Raw genomic sequence first — 15,934 nt, forward strand, 5'->3', positions numbered from 1 at the left:
GTTCAAGAAATATTCCATTCAGTATGGAGAGTTTAGACAAACCGATATTGTAAAAAGTAAAAGTAAAGTTCCCTTTTCAGACCTTGCAGTTTATGGAGCAGGTGATGTTAAGGTCATCTGTTTCTATGGCCAACGGTTAACGAGCATGGTGTCATGTGGCCAGCACAACGACCAACCGCCTTTACTTTCCCCAACTAAATTCAGGTACCCGTTAGAGATGGGTGGACTGAGGGCGCCCTAAAAATCTCGAAATTCAAAATTCCAGTCTTCTCCGAGATTCGAACCCAGGACCCCAGTTTCGGAAGCAAAATGCTTAACCCCTCAGGCACCGCGCCCCCCACCAATAATAAAGAAAAAGAAATATCCCAGGCAGTACAGAATTTAAGTGTGGACTTGAACGACGTAAGATCATTGTTAAACTCAGTAAGACATCCAGTAGCGGGCCTGTTTTGGTCTGGAAAAAGATGATAACAGAACGACGAAACGTCACTCAAGACAAATGTAACCTTTCGGGCGTAAGAAAGACGGCTAGAATCTTGAGTCGCAGTTTGGAAGACGCATTGGAATACTCTTCAAACAATTTAGTTATAGATCTTGTTGCAAACGCCGTTAGCGAAAACATTCTGAGTAGATGGATGCATACATTAAGATGTCTTTTAACTTAACTAATGATTTGATTTTTTAAAGATTGTAAAGAATATCTTTTTTACTTAGTATATACTCAAAAATATTTTTATAACTACGCTTTTTATTGGTACTTAAAAAAAACGCCTTGGACCATATTTGGGATCATAACGCGTCCCCCTAAAAACGTTTGAGAAACACTGAGCTAGACTTTGGTGCAGATTATATCTCCTCTTTTCAGTCAACATCAAGTAGCTAGTTAATCCATACCCGCCACAAGTATGAATGTTGCGTCAGGTAATCTATACCAAGATGAAGATTGTTTACATTGAGGCAAGTTCTATTTTGTAATCTTTTTTTAAAATCTTTACGGTTTGAAAACTTCAGATGTCAGACTAGTTATATAATCCTTTGAAGTTTGTATAAAATGTCAAATTTTCAAGATTGCTATACGTGCACTGTAATGAGACATTTAAGAGCATTACGGAGTCCTCCAGACACTCTGAACAAACTATTTTCACAGCTAGACTTAGCCGTCAGAAGTGAACAATCAAAGCAGAACTCTTACCAGTACAAGCCTTGGCTCCGTTGTGAAAGTTGTCAATGGTACAATTGAAAATCTCTGACCAGAACTCTTTAAACCAAGGATTCCTTGTATGGTTCACAGTTAGATTCAGAAAGTATTCATCAAATCCTGAAACGACCAAACACAATGTTTACTTTTTACAAATAAAATTTTATTCCCATTATTATAAGATAATGAACTGAACGAAGAAAAGTTCAACAAATGCCTGGGCGGTTGTAATGTTCATGAACTTTTTTTTAAAGTTAAAAGATAATTTTTGTTTGGCTTTCCAGATTTGATCAGAAACAATGGCCTTGACCTTGACCTAATAAAACGTTATGAATTCTTTAAGAGATTTCTTTCCTTCGACTTCTGAGATTTATTTAGAAAGATTCATTTTCTAGAAGGAGATGAATATTAATTAATTCTTTAATGGCCGTGGTGTTTGTGCTTGGTTTCCGAACCGAGGGATCTGGAGTTCGAATTTTGGTGAAGATTGGGATTTCGAATCTCGGGATTCTAAGGGCGTCATCCAGCTCTGTTGGGGACCTGACATTAGTTGAGGAAAGTCAAGGCGGGTGGACGTTGTGAAAGCCACATGACACCCTCGTTATCCAACGGCCATAGAAACAGATGACCTTTAATGCCTAATATCATCTGCCCTATATTTCGCAAGGTCTGAAAGGTGCTATTTTACTTTTAAAAAGGGTAATCAAAAATAGAATTCCGTTAATAGTGTAGATAAAAAATTTTAACTTATTTAACAAAAAAACAATTTTCAATTTTTTTTCCCAACGAAAACCCTATGCAAACTTGACGATTGCATTATCTTAAACTTTTCTGTTTGTAGACATCTTAAGCCCACATCGGACAGCTATGTTTTTCAATCAAGAAATAAGTTTTTTTTTTGTCATCCCCTTTAGAAAGCTCTGCACACAAATAGAACGCCCAGAAACTCTTGGAGCTCTTACCTGGGATCATGCTCCTCATGGGCAGGATGGTCACTGTGCCTTCAGCGTCAGCCTCTTGCCTGTACACAGGATGGACCTTGGCGCCCCAGCTGTCACTCGCCAAGAGATAGACAGAGTCCGTTTTATTCAGCCTGCTGATAGCTTGGACCACACGCCTGAATGGGAAAGAAAACCAAAACATTGATATAATAGCAATCTAAGTAAGGACAAGTTTTGTTCGATTTATGTATGTATTGTTGTAATCCTATTGGCGACACGATAGGGTTAACTGTGCGATAAGCTGACACTTGTGACACAGGCCATAAAGACAGTTAGTGTGCTATGTCGATGGACAAGGGACAGTACTGGTATGAGCTTTGCACGCAAATATGACCCGTGTTATGGTCATCTGATCATAAGCCTACGTGGACCAGAGACACATATTGTGTACGGCAGGGCAGTTCAAGAGAGGACAGCGAGGAGACCGGGACTGTGAGTCGGCCATGAAGTCGGTCCTGGTGGAGTCCTCAAGTGAATGCATGAGTCCAGGAAGAGATGGAGAGAGTAGAGTTTATTAGTTTAGTACGGTGATGTACAATGTAGCATTTTTAGTTGTTGATGTGAAGCCGATTGTCTAGTATTGGCTGCTATCTATTTGACCATTATTAAAAGACCAGATTATTTGGAGCGCTTGTTGTCATGTTCTTGTGTTGACGTGAGTGTTTAGCAGTGTAGTCAGAAGGCATGATAGAGAAGATCGTAACAATATCTATGAATATATAATACAATAATCAATATATATATATATGGATAATGGAGTGGTCAAAACCTCGGGCATCATCTATATACAACAGGTGCTTCCTTCACGAGGACACCGGGCAGGCGACACCAGTTTTGAAAGAGATCTAAATAACTTCTTTCCTGCAGTCTGCAGTTATGTGTAACATATAAAGAGGGAGGAGAAAATGAACTAGCAAAATATTTTTAAAATATACTTTAAAAAAAAAACACAACTTATATTGAGTGAAATCCCATTAATTTTTTTTAATCAATTATGTAATTAATTTTTAGATTTAGACAGACTAACAATAACGAAACTTTATTCGATTGTAAATATTTTTTATTATTTGTTGTTTTTTAGTGCAACTTTCATGCTTAAAGCATGCACAATGGCGGACAAGGGTGGGGTAACAGCATGCACAATGGCGGACAAGGGTGGGGTAACAGCATGCACAATGGCGGACAAGGGTGGGGTAACAGCATGCACAATGGCGGACAAGGGTGGGGTAACAGCATGCACAATGGCGGACAAGGGTGGGGTAACAGCATGCACAGTGCGCTATGGTTCAATCACTTTTGTGGACCAGTGGGGTGGGTAAAGAAAGGGGGTATCTGGGAGAAGGTTTTCCGTGCTGCTTTTCAACAATAAAAAAAAAACTTTTTTAAAAACCTTCTCCTATCTGAATTTGAACAGGAGCCACCACGCTGGAAGGCTGACTTATAAACCACTCAGCTAATCAAGTATTTATAAATCAAAAAGGTTTTATAGTCTATTATAACTTTAAAAATTTTAGCGAACGCCCTAATTCTCTACACAAGGATTTAATTCCCTTATTATGTTTTGACACATTTTGTCTCCTGCTTCCCATTCTTGAATGAAGTTACAATTTTGCATAATTATACCTAGTCGAGACATTGTACGAATCAATCCAAACATTTACTAATTAGTCAATCATTTAGTACTAATTAATTAATTTTGTTTTATATATCAGAAAGGGATCTAAACCCAGTAATTTTCAGGTAATTGGCAGTAATTAGCGCTTCTTTCCTTTAAATAAGCTTTGTTTTTTTAAAAAGTATTCTTTTCTTCTACTGCTTCATTTAATTTGCTGTCACGTCAGTAAAGAAATTCCTTTCTCATTGACGCCCCAGTCAAATGTATTCTACAGATTTTACAATTCCACAAGTGTAATATACAAACAACATTGTATATATATATATATATATATATATATATATATATATATATATATATATATAATATATATTGCGTGTATGTGTGTGTGTTTCCAAATTAAATTTATAAAAAATGCCTCTTTGACATTCATTTCCACACGCATTTTGCAATCAGTAGAAAAACGTTAGCAATGACTACAAACAAGGGGGATAAACTTACAGCAACACAGTCTGGTGTTTCTCTCACCTGGAGTTATCTTCATTAGCAAACATCATGATCGCTTTCGCGTTGTTCTCGCCCTTCAGAAGGCTGTCCACAATCAACCTCAGCCGGTTGTCGTCTGCTCCCCGGGGGATGCTCTCTGCTCGGGAGATGCACAGGCCTGCTCAGAATAGGTCAAAGTTTACTCAATTACAATACAGCTAGAGGGGGGGGGTGGGGGAGAGGAATTGATGGCAACAAGACCTGGGAAGGGGGGGGACGAGGGGGAGGGGGTAGTAGGGAAGACAAGTGGGCGAGTGGGAAGGGTGTCACCAGGGAATGAAGCCATTTCTGTTGGACCCAATATTTGCATCTTTATTTCTTCTCCGTGTGATGCCTCGCAATGGATACAAATCAATCATTTAAGTAAACATTGGTATTCCTCATCTATTGCCTTACGTTAAAATTGCATTTTTTTTTTCAAAGTCGAGATCTCCACTAGTAGAGTATTCAAATAAGTTTTGTTCATCTGTTCACGTCGGCAGAAAATAGACATTGAGATTTTACTTAAGCAAATAATTCATTGCACTTAAAACCAGTCTTACAACACAATATTTTCGCATATGACAATGCATAAAAGTAAATTGAAAATAAGCAGAACACAGGTTAAAATTACCCATATCTCACACATAAAACATATTGAAGATATAATAACATAACAGAAGAAATAAAGCATAAATCTATTGTAGTTTGCACATTTCATTGAACATATGATACATTGCAATTTATTTTTCATTGGTCGTCTAAATGTTTAACAGGTATTCAACATCCAACCAAAAAACCATCAAGATATTACCACTTCACCGATTGCAGATTTTCATGGTCAAACTGAACAATGTTCAGGATGCTGAAATTGAACTTTAGCCCTATTGCTAATTTGCTACAAAGCCAAAAAAGACTAGTTATCTATTTATTTACTGTTTTAGTGAAATTTTTTATTTCCAATACTTTAAAGAGAATTGAATTTGAAGACACTTCTTTTCTCTCTTGATGTTAGTAGTTTTCTGAATCCCAGTAAAACTTCTATAGAGAAATTCTGACAGTGTATGATGACAGCGAGCTCTCAAGTTGTGTCCAAGATGCAAACATTAAAGATAACGAAGACGACTCAGGTAAAAATAAAATATTAAATAAAGAATATAGAATGTATAGACGACATATTTCGACATGTATGAATATTTAATAATTAACTAAAAGAAATTTAAAAAAATAGATTTCTATTTCATGATTTTGTACTGCTGCTGATTTTATTGTCACCAAATAAATAACTTTGAAAATAATCCATATTATACATTTTTAAATCTGATTTAAAATATGTTATACATTGTTTTAAATGGAATGTTGCATTTTTACAACAATGGAAAAATTTACACACTTGCGCTTTATGTTGCAAATTTGCTATGAAGCTACAAAGGCAAAATTTTAAAACATTTTCTTGAAAAAAGTGGTACTGCATATCTTGTAGACCCCATAGGATGACATTAATCATAAATTATTTTTTTTAAAGATCTATATCAAAATGTTCGCAATAGAGGGTTAATGCTTCCTACTAAATAAATACAACAAAATGAGCTACAAACGGAACTGCTTAGTAAAAATCGAATTCGATTCAGCAGAGTTAAAAGTGCTACAAAAAATCATCATTTACTTTTCAAAAAAACATAACCTCTCAGCACTTGTAAAATGTTTTACATATTTCCAATGTTCCTTCAGAGTTGAAGATAATTTATTTTCTAGTCCAAACCTCCCGCAGGACGATGTGGGATGGCAGAAGGCAGGGTTTGAACCCGGGACCATCGATAAGTCCGAACGACAGTTCAGCGCGCATTCCGCACGACCAGGCAGCCATCTTCTTCAATCTGTTCACCAGAAACACCAAAATGCTAGCAATTTATAACTATTCAGGGCATATACCGCACGATCAGGCAGCCTTTTTCTTTTATTTGTTCACCAAAATGCTAGCAATTTATTACAATTCAACCATTAAAGAAAATATTTAATAATTCAAATATTTCTGCAAAGAGGATGGTAAGACAATAACACCGTAAAGAGAATAATGTTTAAAAGAGGTATGTCTTTATGCAGAGGGTTCTCAAACTCTTATAATGCCTCGCACCAAACTCTTCATACCTTGCTATGTATTAATGTTCTTTTCATTGCTAACACCATGCGCTCAGTTGGCAATGCTAAACACATTAAATTATTGTCTATCTAAAGCATTAGCCTTTGAAAGCAGCAGATCAAAGTAAAAAAACACATTGATTTGTTTTTAAAACATCGCGTTTCTCCAAGCTTCTGCAACGTCACCAGACATGATGAAAGGACTGGCATGCTACCGTCATCAAAAGAAAACGCTAAAAGAAAAAAAAAACAAAAAAAAACAACAACGATTAATCTATTCATGTTTTTTAATCGCGTGTTTTATGTCCGTCAAGGTTGAGAATATTTTAACTCTAGTTTAAGTGACAGGAGGTTAATTACAAAAGGTCATATTCTACAGTAGTTAACTATAACATACTTTACGAAATACATAATTTAAAGACAATAGGAAAGTTGCTGACAGTAGATTTTCATGACAACTGATTGCTTTTCCAAAAGAACATACTTATCAACAAGAGATAACTTTATGACAAGATTTCGTTTTTCGACAGACCAATTTGTTATATTAAAGATAAAAAGAAGTAATACAATGTTGTTGTTTTTTAAAATATAAGTCGTTACTTTAAGACGAGATTACTTCAAGACAAGAGGTTACTTTAAGACAAGAAGTTACTTTAAGACGAGAGGTTACTTTAAGACAAGAGGTTACTTTAAGACAAGAGGTTACTTTAAGACAAGAGGTTTCTTTAAGACAGAAACTTTAAGACGAGAGGCTACTATAAGATAAGAGGTTACTTAAAACACGAGGTTACTTTAAGACAAGGGGTTACTTCAAACTTGAAAGAGGGATAGAATAAACAATAAAGAGAAATTAAAGAGACGAAGTTGAGAGATTGAAGGTATGAGAGAAAAATAAAATTGTACCATATTTTTTTTTTATCTTCTAAATCTAAATTGCACAAATGTTGCAAATGCAATCTTGGGGAGTTTAGTGCTAAGTTTAGAAACAAAATTTTAAAATTGAACTGCAAGTCTAACAGGGCCAGAAAAACTTTTCAATGCCATTAAAGTGGACAAAAAATGTCTCATGATTGTCTTTGATTGGTCATCTCCCACGAGATGGAATTGTAAAAAACCGAATCAGATTAAAGCTGAATCAAAACTTAGATTGAGCAAAAGAATAAGAGTGATCTATTATTTCACGAGCCGTAACTCTTTCTCTTTTTCTATGCTACATCTATAGCGATTTATCTCCCTAAAAATGTGCGCTTGCCAACTTCTCTCTCCAAGAATGTCAAGTCATCTTACTTTCACTGGACTTTCAATACATCGACAAGACAAAATACATGCATCAAAATTACATTTCTCTGAGGTTTTTTTTTTTCAAAGAATAACCTAAACCGATAATTTCGAACTGCAGCCCAAAGGTCATATCCGGACCCTAATAAAGCTGGAAAGATCGGTCTCACTGGACGCGACATTGATACGGTCCATGTCGGAAATTTCTATGACGCTCCCCCCCCCCCCCCCAAAAAAAAAAAAACAACAACAAACACAAGGTTGGGTACCATAGACTTCAATATTTTATCTCATATTTTAACAGGGAAACAACTGTGTTGCTCTAACTCAAGTATTGTTGTATCTGGGTCAGATTTAGACTTGCTAAGAACATAGACGTTTTAAGATATTGGGCCCTTTATAAGTCCAGATATTATGCATCAGAGCCCGATCATGAATTTACTAACAGAATTAAACTGACATTCAAATTGTGAAATAACAAATAAAAGTAAAGTAAAATTTCCCTTTCAAACCAAGCGATCTATGGGGCAGATGATGTAAAGATCATCTGTTTCTGTGGCCCATGGATAACGAGGGTGTCATGTAGCCAGCACAACGACCAACCGCCTTTACTTTACAGGTACCCATTAGAGTTGGTTAGACTCAGAGGCGCCCTATGGATTCCGAAAGTAAAAATCCCAGATTCGAACCCGGGACCTCCGGTTTGGAAACCAAGCTCTTTAACACTCAGCCACCGCGCATCCGAAATAATAAATATTAATCTTAAAATCAATATTATTCATTAAAAACTCATGGAGAATGTTTAAGGCCTTCCAAGAAAGTGTGTGTGTACTATAGCTAGTATAACTTAAGCAATCGTGCACTGTGTTTGACTGAAGATCTGAATTTATCTACAAAGAGAATTCAAGAATGTCGTTTGCACAGAAATCATGACTTTAACCGAAAATAATGTCTTAGAGTGGAGTTTTCTTTTTATTTGTTTCAATGAGGGTAAATCTGTGAGATATTTTAAATAATTAGGTCACGTCTGAGAAAATTCATTTCCGGTATGTCTTGAAGAAGAGCGTAAATTCTCCGATTGAACATAATTCAAGCTGATAGTTGGCGAATCGAGATTGGGGCAAGAATTTCGAAGAAAAAGAGAGACCGGGGATGGTGCTAAAGAAAGCTATTTTGCTCATTGCCATCTATTTAGATCGAGTACAAAGGTACCTGTCTGGGTTACGGTAGTGTAATTTGTGCTTTTTACTATTTATACCTAACGGCTGTCTGTGAAAGTTGTGTTAAAAAATTGTTGTTGAAGATAGGTGTAGCTGGGTGTATGTGGAGCTGCTCGGAGCAAGTGACCCTTAACAGGTGCATGTTAGCGAAAGAATGGGGGTGGGTGGGGGTATGGAAATCCGGATTCTAGATGTAATTGTTATATCGGATTTTCGTATCGTAGGGACGGTGACTTGTGTGCTGGTCAGGGCAGTCCCTTATTTCGTTGTATTTAATTCACCATTTTTTTTTCATTTAAAATGTTGTCACTTCTGCTTCTTTTATATATATATATATATGTAATGTATGTATGTAATGTATGTATGTAATGTATGTATGTATGTATGTATGTATGTATGTATGTATGTATGTATGTATGTATGTATGTATGTATGTATGTATGTATGTATTTATTATGTAGGCGACATTCGCAGAGTAGGAATATATCTTCTGTTACCCAGGGTTCTTTGGGAGGACGGGGTTTCCCTCCAGTGTTATATCAGTGGCTGCTGTATTTAGATTATTAATTTGATTGTCAATATCCTCTTCATTGGATATTGCGGGCTATAGAGCGTCCTCCTATTTGTGACCCAAACATGGCGGCTATCTGAGGTCTTTCAGTTTATCCAGTTGTTGTTTTTTAACCCTTTTTAAAAATGTAACCTGAAGGTTATCATATCAAGGGCGTGGTCGCTTCCAAAGTCATCTCAAGGTAAGCTTCTTTTTTTTGTCCATATAGATGATTAATATAAAACGCATAGGACATAATGGCACTTAAAATGGGTAGTACCTTTAATGTTCCGACATCTTCGTGTGGACGGCCTTACTGATCTCTGTAATCCTACGCCCTGTAAAATCCCATCAGCGAGCGGACTAAACCACGCGAAGAGGTGGTGTTAAAATGGCACCACTTGGCGAGAGGCCTTCTCAACATCGCCACCAAACAAGCTAATGCTCCATCAGTTTACTATGATGAGGCAGTAGAACAGTGTCTTGGGCAATTACAGGAAGTGGTCAATAAAGACCTCAAAAAAGGACATCCTTTTTGTACAAGGAGACTGGAATTCCAAAGTAGGAAGTGACTCCTACCAAACCTGGAAAGGCATATGTGGAAGATATAGTAACCTGACTTACATGACTTAATCCTGTGCACTCCCAGGGGAGCATAGGGCCGCAACCACACCTCTCCACCGAACTCGGTTCTGAGCAGCTTTCTTCATCTGCTCTCATGTCATTCCAGTACCGTCAGCTTCACTGATGACTGACCTCTTCCAGGTTTGCTTGGGTCTGCCCACTTTCCTTGTGGGTTCCAGTCAAGTGCCTGCCTTGCAACATTGGTAGCTGGTTTTCGCAGGGTGTGTCCTATTCAGCTCCATTTTCGTTTTGTGATGTCTTGGGTTATGGTAACCTCACAACTAATTAGTGAGGTCTGCGACTAAAAGAATTTGCGAAGTGCAACAATGTTTTGCTGGCTAACACTTTAGGATGCCACAAAAAGTCGCGCATAACCAGATAGTACAGTCCCAATGGGAAACACCATAACCAGATAGTACAGTCCCAATGGGAAACACCATAACCAGATAGTACAGTCCCAATGGGAAACACCATAACCAGATAGTACAGTCCCAATGGGAAACACCATAACCAGATAGTACAGTCCCAATGGGAAACACCATAACCAGATAGTACAGTCCCAATGGGAAACACCATAACCAGATAGTACAGTCCCAATGGGAAACACCATAACCAGACGACTATATAATTGTGCCGCAAACTTTTTTTTACTCATCTCTTTAGCATTTTACGTCTTAGAGAATAGCCATTCCCCTTTGCAACTTCTTGCGTGACTAAAGAGACCAATCTTTGATACACAACTGCGGTCATTGGTTGGGCATCTATAATCACCATGCGCCGATGCGTTTTCACCCTTCTTTCTACAACTGTTGTGTATGGCATCAGAAAACTAGTGCAAGTGGAACTAATCAGAGTCTACCACTAACTTTTCATTCTTCTGATTTGTTTTTTTTTTTTTTTATTGACTCCAAAGCCAATGAATTGAATTTATATTCCCAACTTGTTAGTTCTTATGAAGAAATAATTTCTATGCTTCTCACGACCCTGAGTCTAATGAGGCGCGAGGCCAATCAGCAGAGAAGGATACACAGAAACCATTTCTTAAAACACAAACTAAGGAAATAGACTGACACCATGAAAGCCAGAAATAGAGTTTTATGAACAATTAACCCAGATATCAACTACAATTTTGATTCTTGTTAGTTGTTGTTTTGTCCTTATTTTTCCCTCCAAAAAATCTTCATACGCCTGTATTTTGTTTTGTGCTAAATTTCCCATATCTCCTTCAGATTTCAAATGATTGGTTGGGTTTTAAAAAGTGAAACTAGAAATGAAAAAAAAACAAAAACAAGGTTACAAAGACAGTTTGTGTGGAAACACAAACTCAAAATCGGTCCCGAAATGGTCCACCCAGGCAGTAAAAACGGCAGTTTTCAATATTTTCTTAAGAATATCAGTATTAAATTCTATCAGAAGTGGTCCACACAGGCAGGTAAAAGGACAAGTTTCAATTTTATCAGAAAGAATATCTTAATGAAATTCTATCAAAGGTAAATGACAGAGAAGAATGGAGAAGGACGGTTCACAGATCCTGTGTGGTGCCCTAAAGGTCCAGCAGACCAAGGGATAGCTGAAGGTGATTTTGAAGTTAGATGTGAACCTGGCCTAACTAATGTCTTATAATTGTGACAAGTCAAAAACTCGCTGTCAGAGTCACTCTAAATTATCACAGCATTAATTATTATTTTTCATTATTTATTTATTTTATTTTAATTATTTCCCCACCCTACCCCTGAATTCTCCACCATCACCACCTTTTCCGCTCCAGGCTAGACTTAGTTGACCACATTGGAGATAGCTAAAGCGCGTCCTTTCATTCATCTGCCCTTGATCGGGGAAAGGTAAACACACAATCTCTTTTATCTTGCCCGCCGAATGTCTGAAGGACGGTCGCGGTTGACACCACCTTGGAGGAAATTAGGCCAGTCCTTTCATTTATCTGCCCTTGACCGGGGCAAAGATAGACACGTTCTCTTTAGTCTTATCCCCGGATGTCCGCCGCGATTGACCCCCCCCCTTGGGTGGAATGCAGGTCACTCTTCCCCCCATGTCTCTCTTTGATCTAAGAGATTACACGGGTCAATACACCGCGTGGTACTCCAAGGTGTGACGCTTGTCGGACTTCACCCACGTGTAAGCTAATTCTTAGCCTAGGACGTTTCCTGTGTCCGCCCACATTTCCCAGGCATATATAAAGTAAATTAAATAAAGTCAGACCCTCTCTTTCTCATTCGAGCCGAGCTATCGAGTCTGGACTATATCACTTATTCTTTCTCCTAGAGGAATACCTGGTGGTAAGCCGAACTTAATCACAAGTTCCATCTTAATTACTTTTGTATATTTCCATTGGATTTTATAATGTGGATTTTGCTTAGTTCATTTATATTTAATTAGTGCATTGTGTATTTCTCACTGGCGTAAGTAGAAAACATAAACATGTCCTATGTATTTATTTATGTATTGCATTAATCTATTAATGCTACGTTGCTCAATTGATCGTTGATGCAACCATGTATATACTTGTACATCTTATTTTATTTTCTTTATCTCGTCTGACAACCGTGATAATTTTACTAGCGCACTGATACTGCGTTTAGAGAAGATATATGAATTATCTCCCCTTTACTCATTTTACTCTAATGAGAGTTGCGCCGCTTGAAGGGACATTCAAGCACGCTCCATTGTTCTCGACCCACGGTCATATGTAAACAATCATCTGGGTCGCTGACCACCGCCCAATTCAACCCCCCCCTTCCTTTCTCTATCCACCTGTGTTGGTTATTTGAGATTATTATTTCCCCTGCTATGTACATTTTTATATTATTACTTTCCCTTTTATGTACATTTCTATATTGCTACTATCTGCCATCTATTCTCCAAATCCCATTTGTCATCTCCCCTTGTGCTCTAAAGCAATTTTACCAATCTGACGAATGCACCTCAGTCGAGGGCATCGATAAGATGCATGAGAGACATGTCCTAACTTGTCTTTATTTATCCGCAGCCTCCCTCAGGCATCTGCCTATTTATTTGCTATTTGCTGTTCAGTGTCTACTCGACGCCACTCAACTACTGCCTATTTGCCTACTGGCCTATCTATGTGCTTAGTGCTAATCAGCGCTGCTATCAAGAATCACCTATTGCCTAGTTATTGGATCAACGATCTATTTACCTGCAGTTGTGCTTAGTGCTATTCAGCGCTGCACTTGCCTACTGAGATCTACTCAACTCTACCCCTTGGCGCTATCGGCATTGCCCGCCTATTTGACAGCCCACCTGTCATCTTATTAGGTGCGACGTCCCTATGGACTCAGGTCTGTGCGAGACGTCATAGCTACGCCAACCCTCTGCAACTCACTGGACATATCCTGTCAACTACGCTGCCCACGGCAGATCAGCTCTGCCCGCAGTAACCTTGTGCCCACGGTAGCCGGCCACCCGCCCTACTGTGCCCACTACCGATACTAGAACTTGGGATTGAGACTCCACAAGAACTATATCACCGGCGTCCCTCTATCCGCTAGAGCGCCACCTCCAGCTGCAGAACCTCAAGCCAGGACACAGCCAGCTGCGACATCAACAGGATTACCAGCTAAGTCAGAGGACAAAGTGACATACTCTCTTATTAGGTGCAAGAGTGATGATTAAACATAGAATATACTAGAGATAGATGCAAACCCTCCCCCTTTTTATTCTTATATGTATATTTATGTAAATAAATATTCTTTATTTTAACTTTTGTATCTATCTTTCATTGCTTTGTCTCGTTGCGTGTCTGCTCCCGATTCATATGCTGATAAGTGGGGGTGTGATAGCTTTAAAAATAATCATCCCCTAGACATTAAACGAGCCAAACACACGTCACATTTCCCCACCTGTCACAATAATGAGTATCTAAATGTTTTGTAAAGGATAAATCTCTTATTCAGAGCCTCAAGAAAAAGGGATTTCAGTATATGCGTAACTATGCATGCATGTGTACCCTCTGCAGGTCACTCGAAAAACTACTTATTAATTGTTGTTTTAAATTATACCCAAATTATTTGCATAGTAAATAGATTTTTTTCTCTTTTTAATAAAAGTTACAATTTTTTTTGTAAGTGTAGTATTTAGTATGACAGAATTTACATAACTTAGCGATACAATTGTAAAAAATAATATTTTTTAATCAAAAATATAAAATAATTTAATAAAGGTGTTTAAAAAATGGTAAATGGTAATCTCCCTTACTAAAAAGCTTCCAGTGTTTGTTACTAGTAATAGTGAATAGTTATAAAAAATGGTGTATTTTTATAAAAAAAAATAAACTGCTTGCATAATTGATTTAAAAAATTAGATTTTTCGATTTCATAAAAAATAAAAGTAGCCGTTGCATCAGAACTTAGAATGATCTAAAATATCATGATGTCCGATTTTCATTTTCTCTTCTAGTTTCTGAGATCTAAACGGGACGGACGGACGGTCAGACAGGCCACACAAAACTAATAGCGTCTTTTCCCCTTTCTGGTGCCGCTAAAAAGTACAAAATGCCCTGCCTTATGGTACAAAGACGGGATGAAATCATGAGGGGTGATGGCTGCTTGAGGCCTTGTAAAAACTAATGATGTTACTTCTTGCATCATTGTGTGTGTGTGTGTGTGTGTATGGTGACGGTGAGAAGAAGTTGAAGATTGCTTGGTGGCTATGCTGTGTGAATGATGCAAGATAAGCGCCATTGACATCAGCGATCTTAGGTAGAAGACTCCAGATTGCCAGAGTGAAAAGACGTGTTTTTGTAGTGAGTAAGATTTTCTAAGTAATCCACAACACTGAAAACGTTATTTTAAAGAAAACTTTTTAATGCGTCCAACAATGCGATTCTACCCGTTTTTCTCGTGTCAGAATGGTTCGATTTAGTTTTATCGTTCTGTTCTCTTTGCGCGAACAAAATAGGTTCATGACAAAATGTCTTGCTTACAGCACTTCCCACAGGTACCATGAGAAGGGGGCGAGCACATATACATTTTTTTTCAACTGAAAGGTGACAGGGTCACAAACCACAAAGTTGAGAGACAATGTCCTACATCTTCTCTTAGATCTGAGTTGGTGCTAAATTAATTGACCACATCATTAAGTTTGTGAGAAGGGTCATGATTCCTCCTTTATTCAAGGTCTTGAAAGGGCCTTCCGCGAGGAAACTCTTTAGGCGTATCCATTATCTCTAATATTGTTAGGATCGAATTTGCACTATTTTTTTAGGACGCATAATTATGCAAACATTTTGTTGTCTTAATGTGTCCTGTACTGACCGGTAGATCTGCTTTACTTGTAAGACTTCTCTTTTCAATCTGTTCTTCCGCTGACTGTTCAGACTGGTATACGGGACTAAGAGAAGTCCTAAAATGTAAATGACCTTCGTCTTGCTCTGGCTGAGAATTCTGGTTAAGACAGTTCTGTTTACTTACAGATCAAGGCAAAGACAACACCATATCAAGAGACATGTACTAAATATAGATCTGTTATCATTGACTCTCCGACGTCCACTTGGCTGACCGTTCGGCACTAGAGAGCTCTTACGTCATGACGGCTATCTTTGTTGTTTTTTTTTTTTTGTAGTGGAGAAGGGTTCAAAGCCCGGGTGAAATCTTTTCCATACAATAAGAACAAGTGAAGTATACGCGAACCGTAACTTTAAGACAATTAGATACATTTTAACTTCCGCGGCTCTGAGAGGCAATACGAGGCAAAAAGGCAATACGATGCAAAGAGAGGCAATACGAGGCAAAGAGAGGCAATACGAGGCAA

The 15,934-nt window shown here is 37.8% G+C and overlaps 1 protein-coding gene across 1 annotated transcript in view; it reads right to left on the bottom strand.

Moving 5' to 3' along the window:
• The window catches only part of LOC106068234 (metabotropic glutamate receptor 8-like), a 203,220-nt gene that overhangs the window by 50,795 nt on the left and 136,491 nt on the right, over window positions 1–15,934 (bottom strand). Inside the window, exons 4-6 of the mRNA XM_056027372.1 lie at window positions 4,343–4,478; window positions 2,161–2,315; window positions 1,193–1,318 (exon numbers count right to left, since the gene is read on the bottom strand). Of these exons, the coding sequence (XP_055883347.1) occupies window positions 1,193–1,318; window positions 2,161–2,315; window positions 4,343–4,478 (417 nt within the window). The remainder of the gene's footprint in view (window positions 1–1,192; window positions 1,319–2,160; window positions 2,316–4,342; window positions 4,479–15,934) is intronic.

This window comes from Biomphalaria glabrata, chromosome 4, assembly GCF_947242115.1.
Source record: "Biomphalaria glabrata chromosome 4, xgBioGlab47.1, whole genome shotgun sequence".
In the NCBI taxonomy this organism is placed as follows: Eukaryota; Metazoa; Mollusca; class Gastropoda; family Planorbidae; genus Biomphalaria; species Biomphalaria glabrata.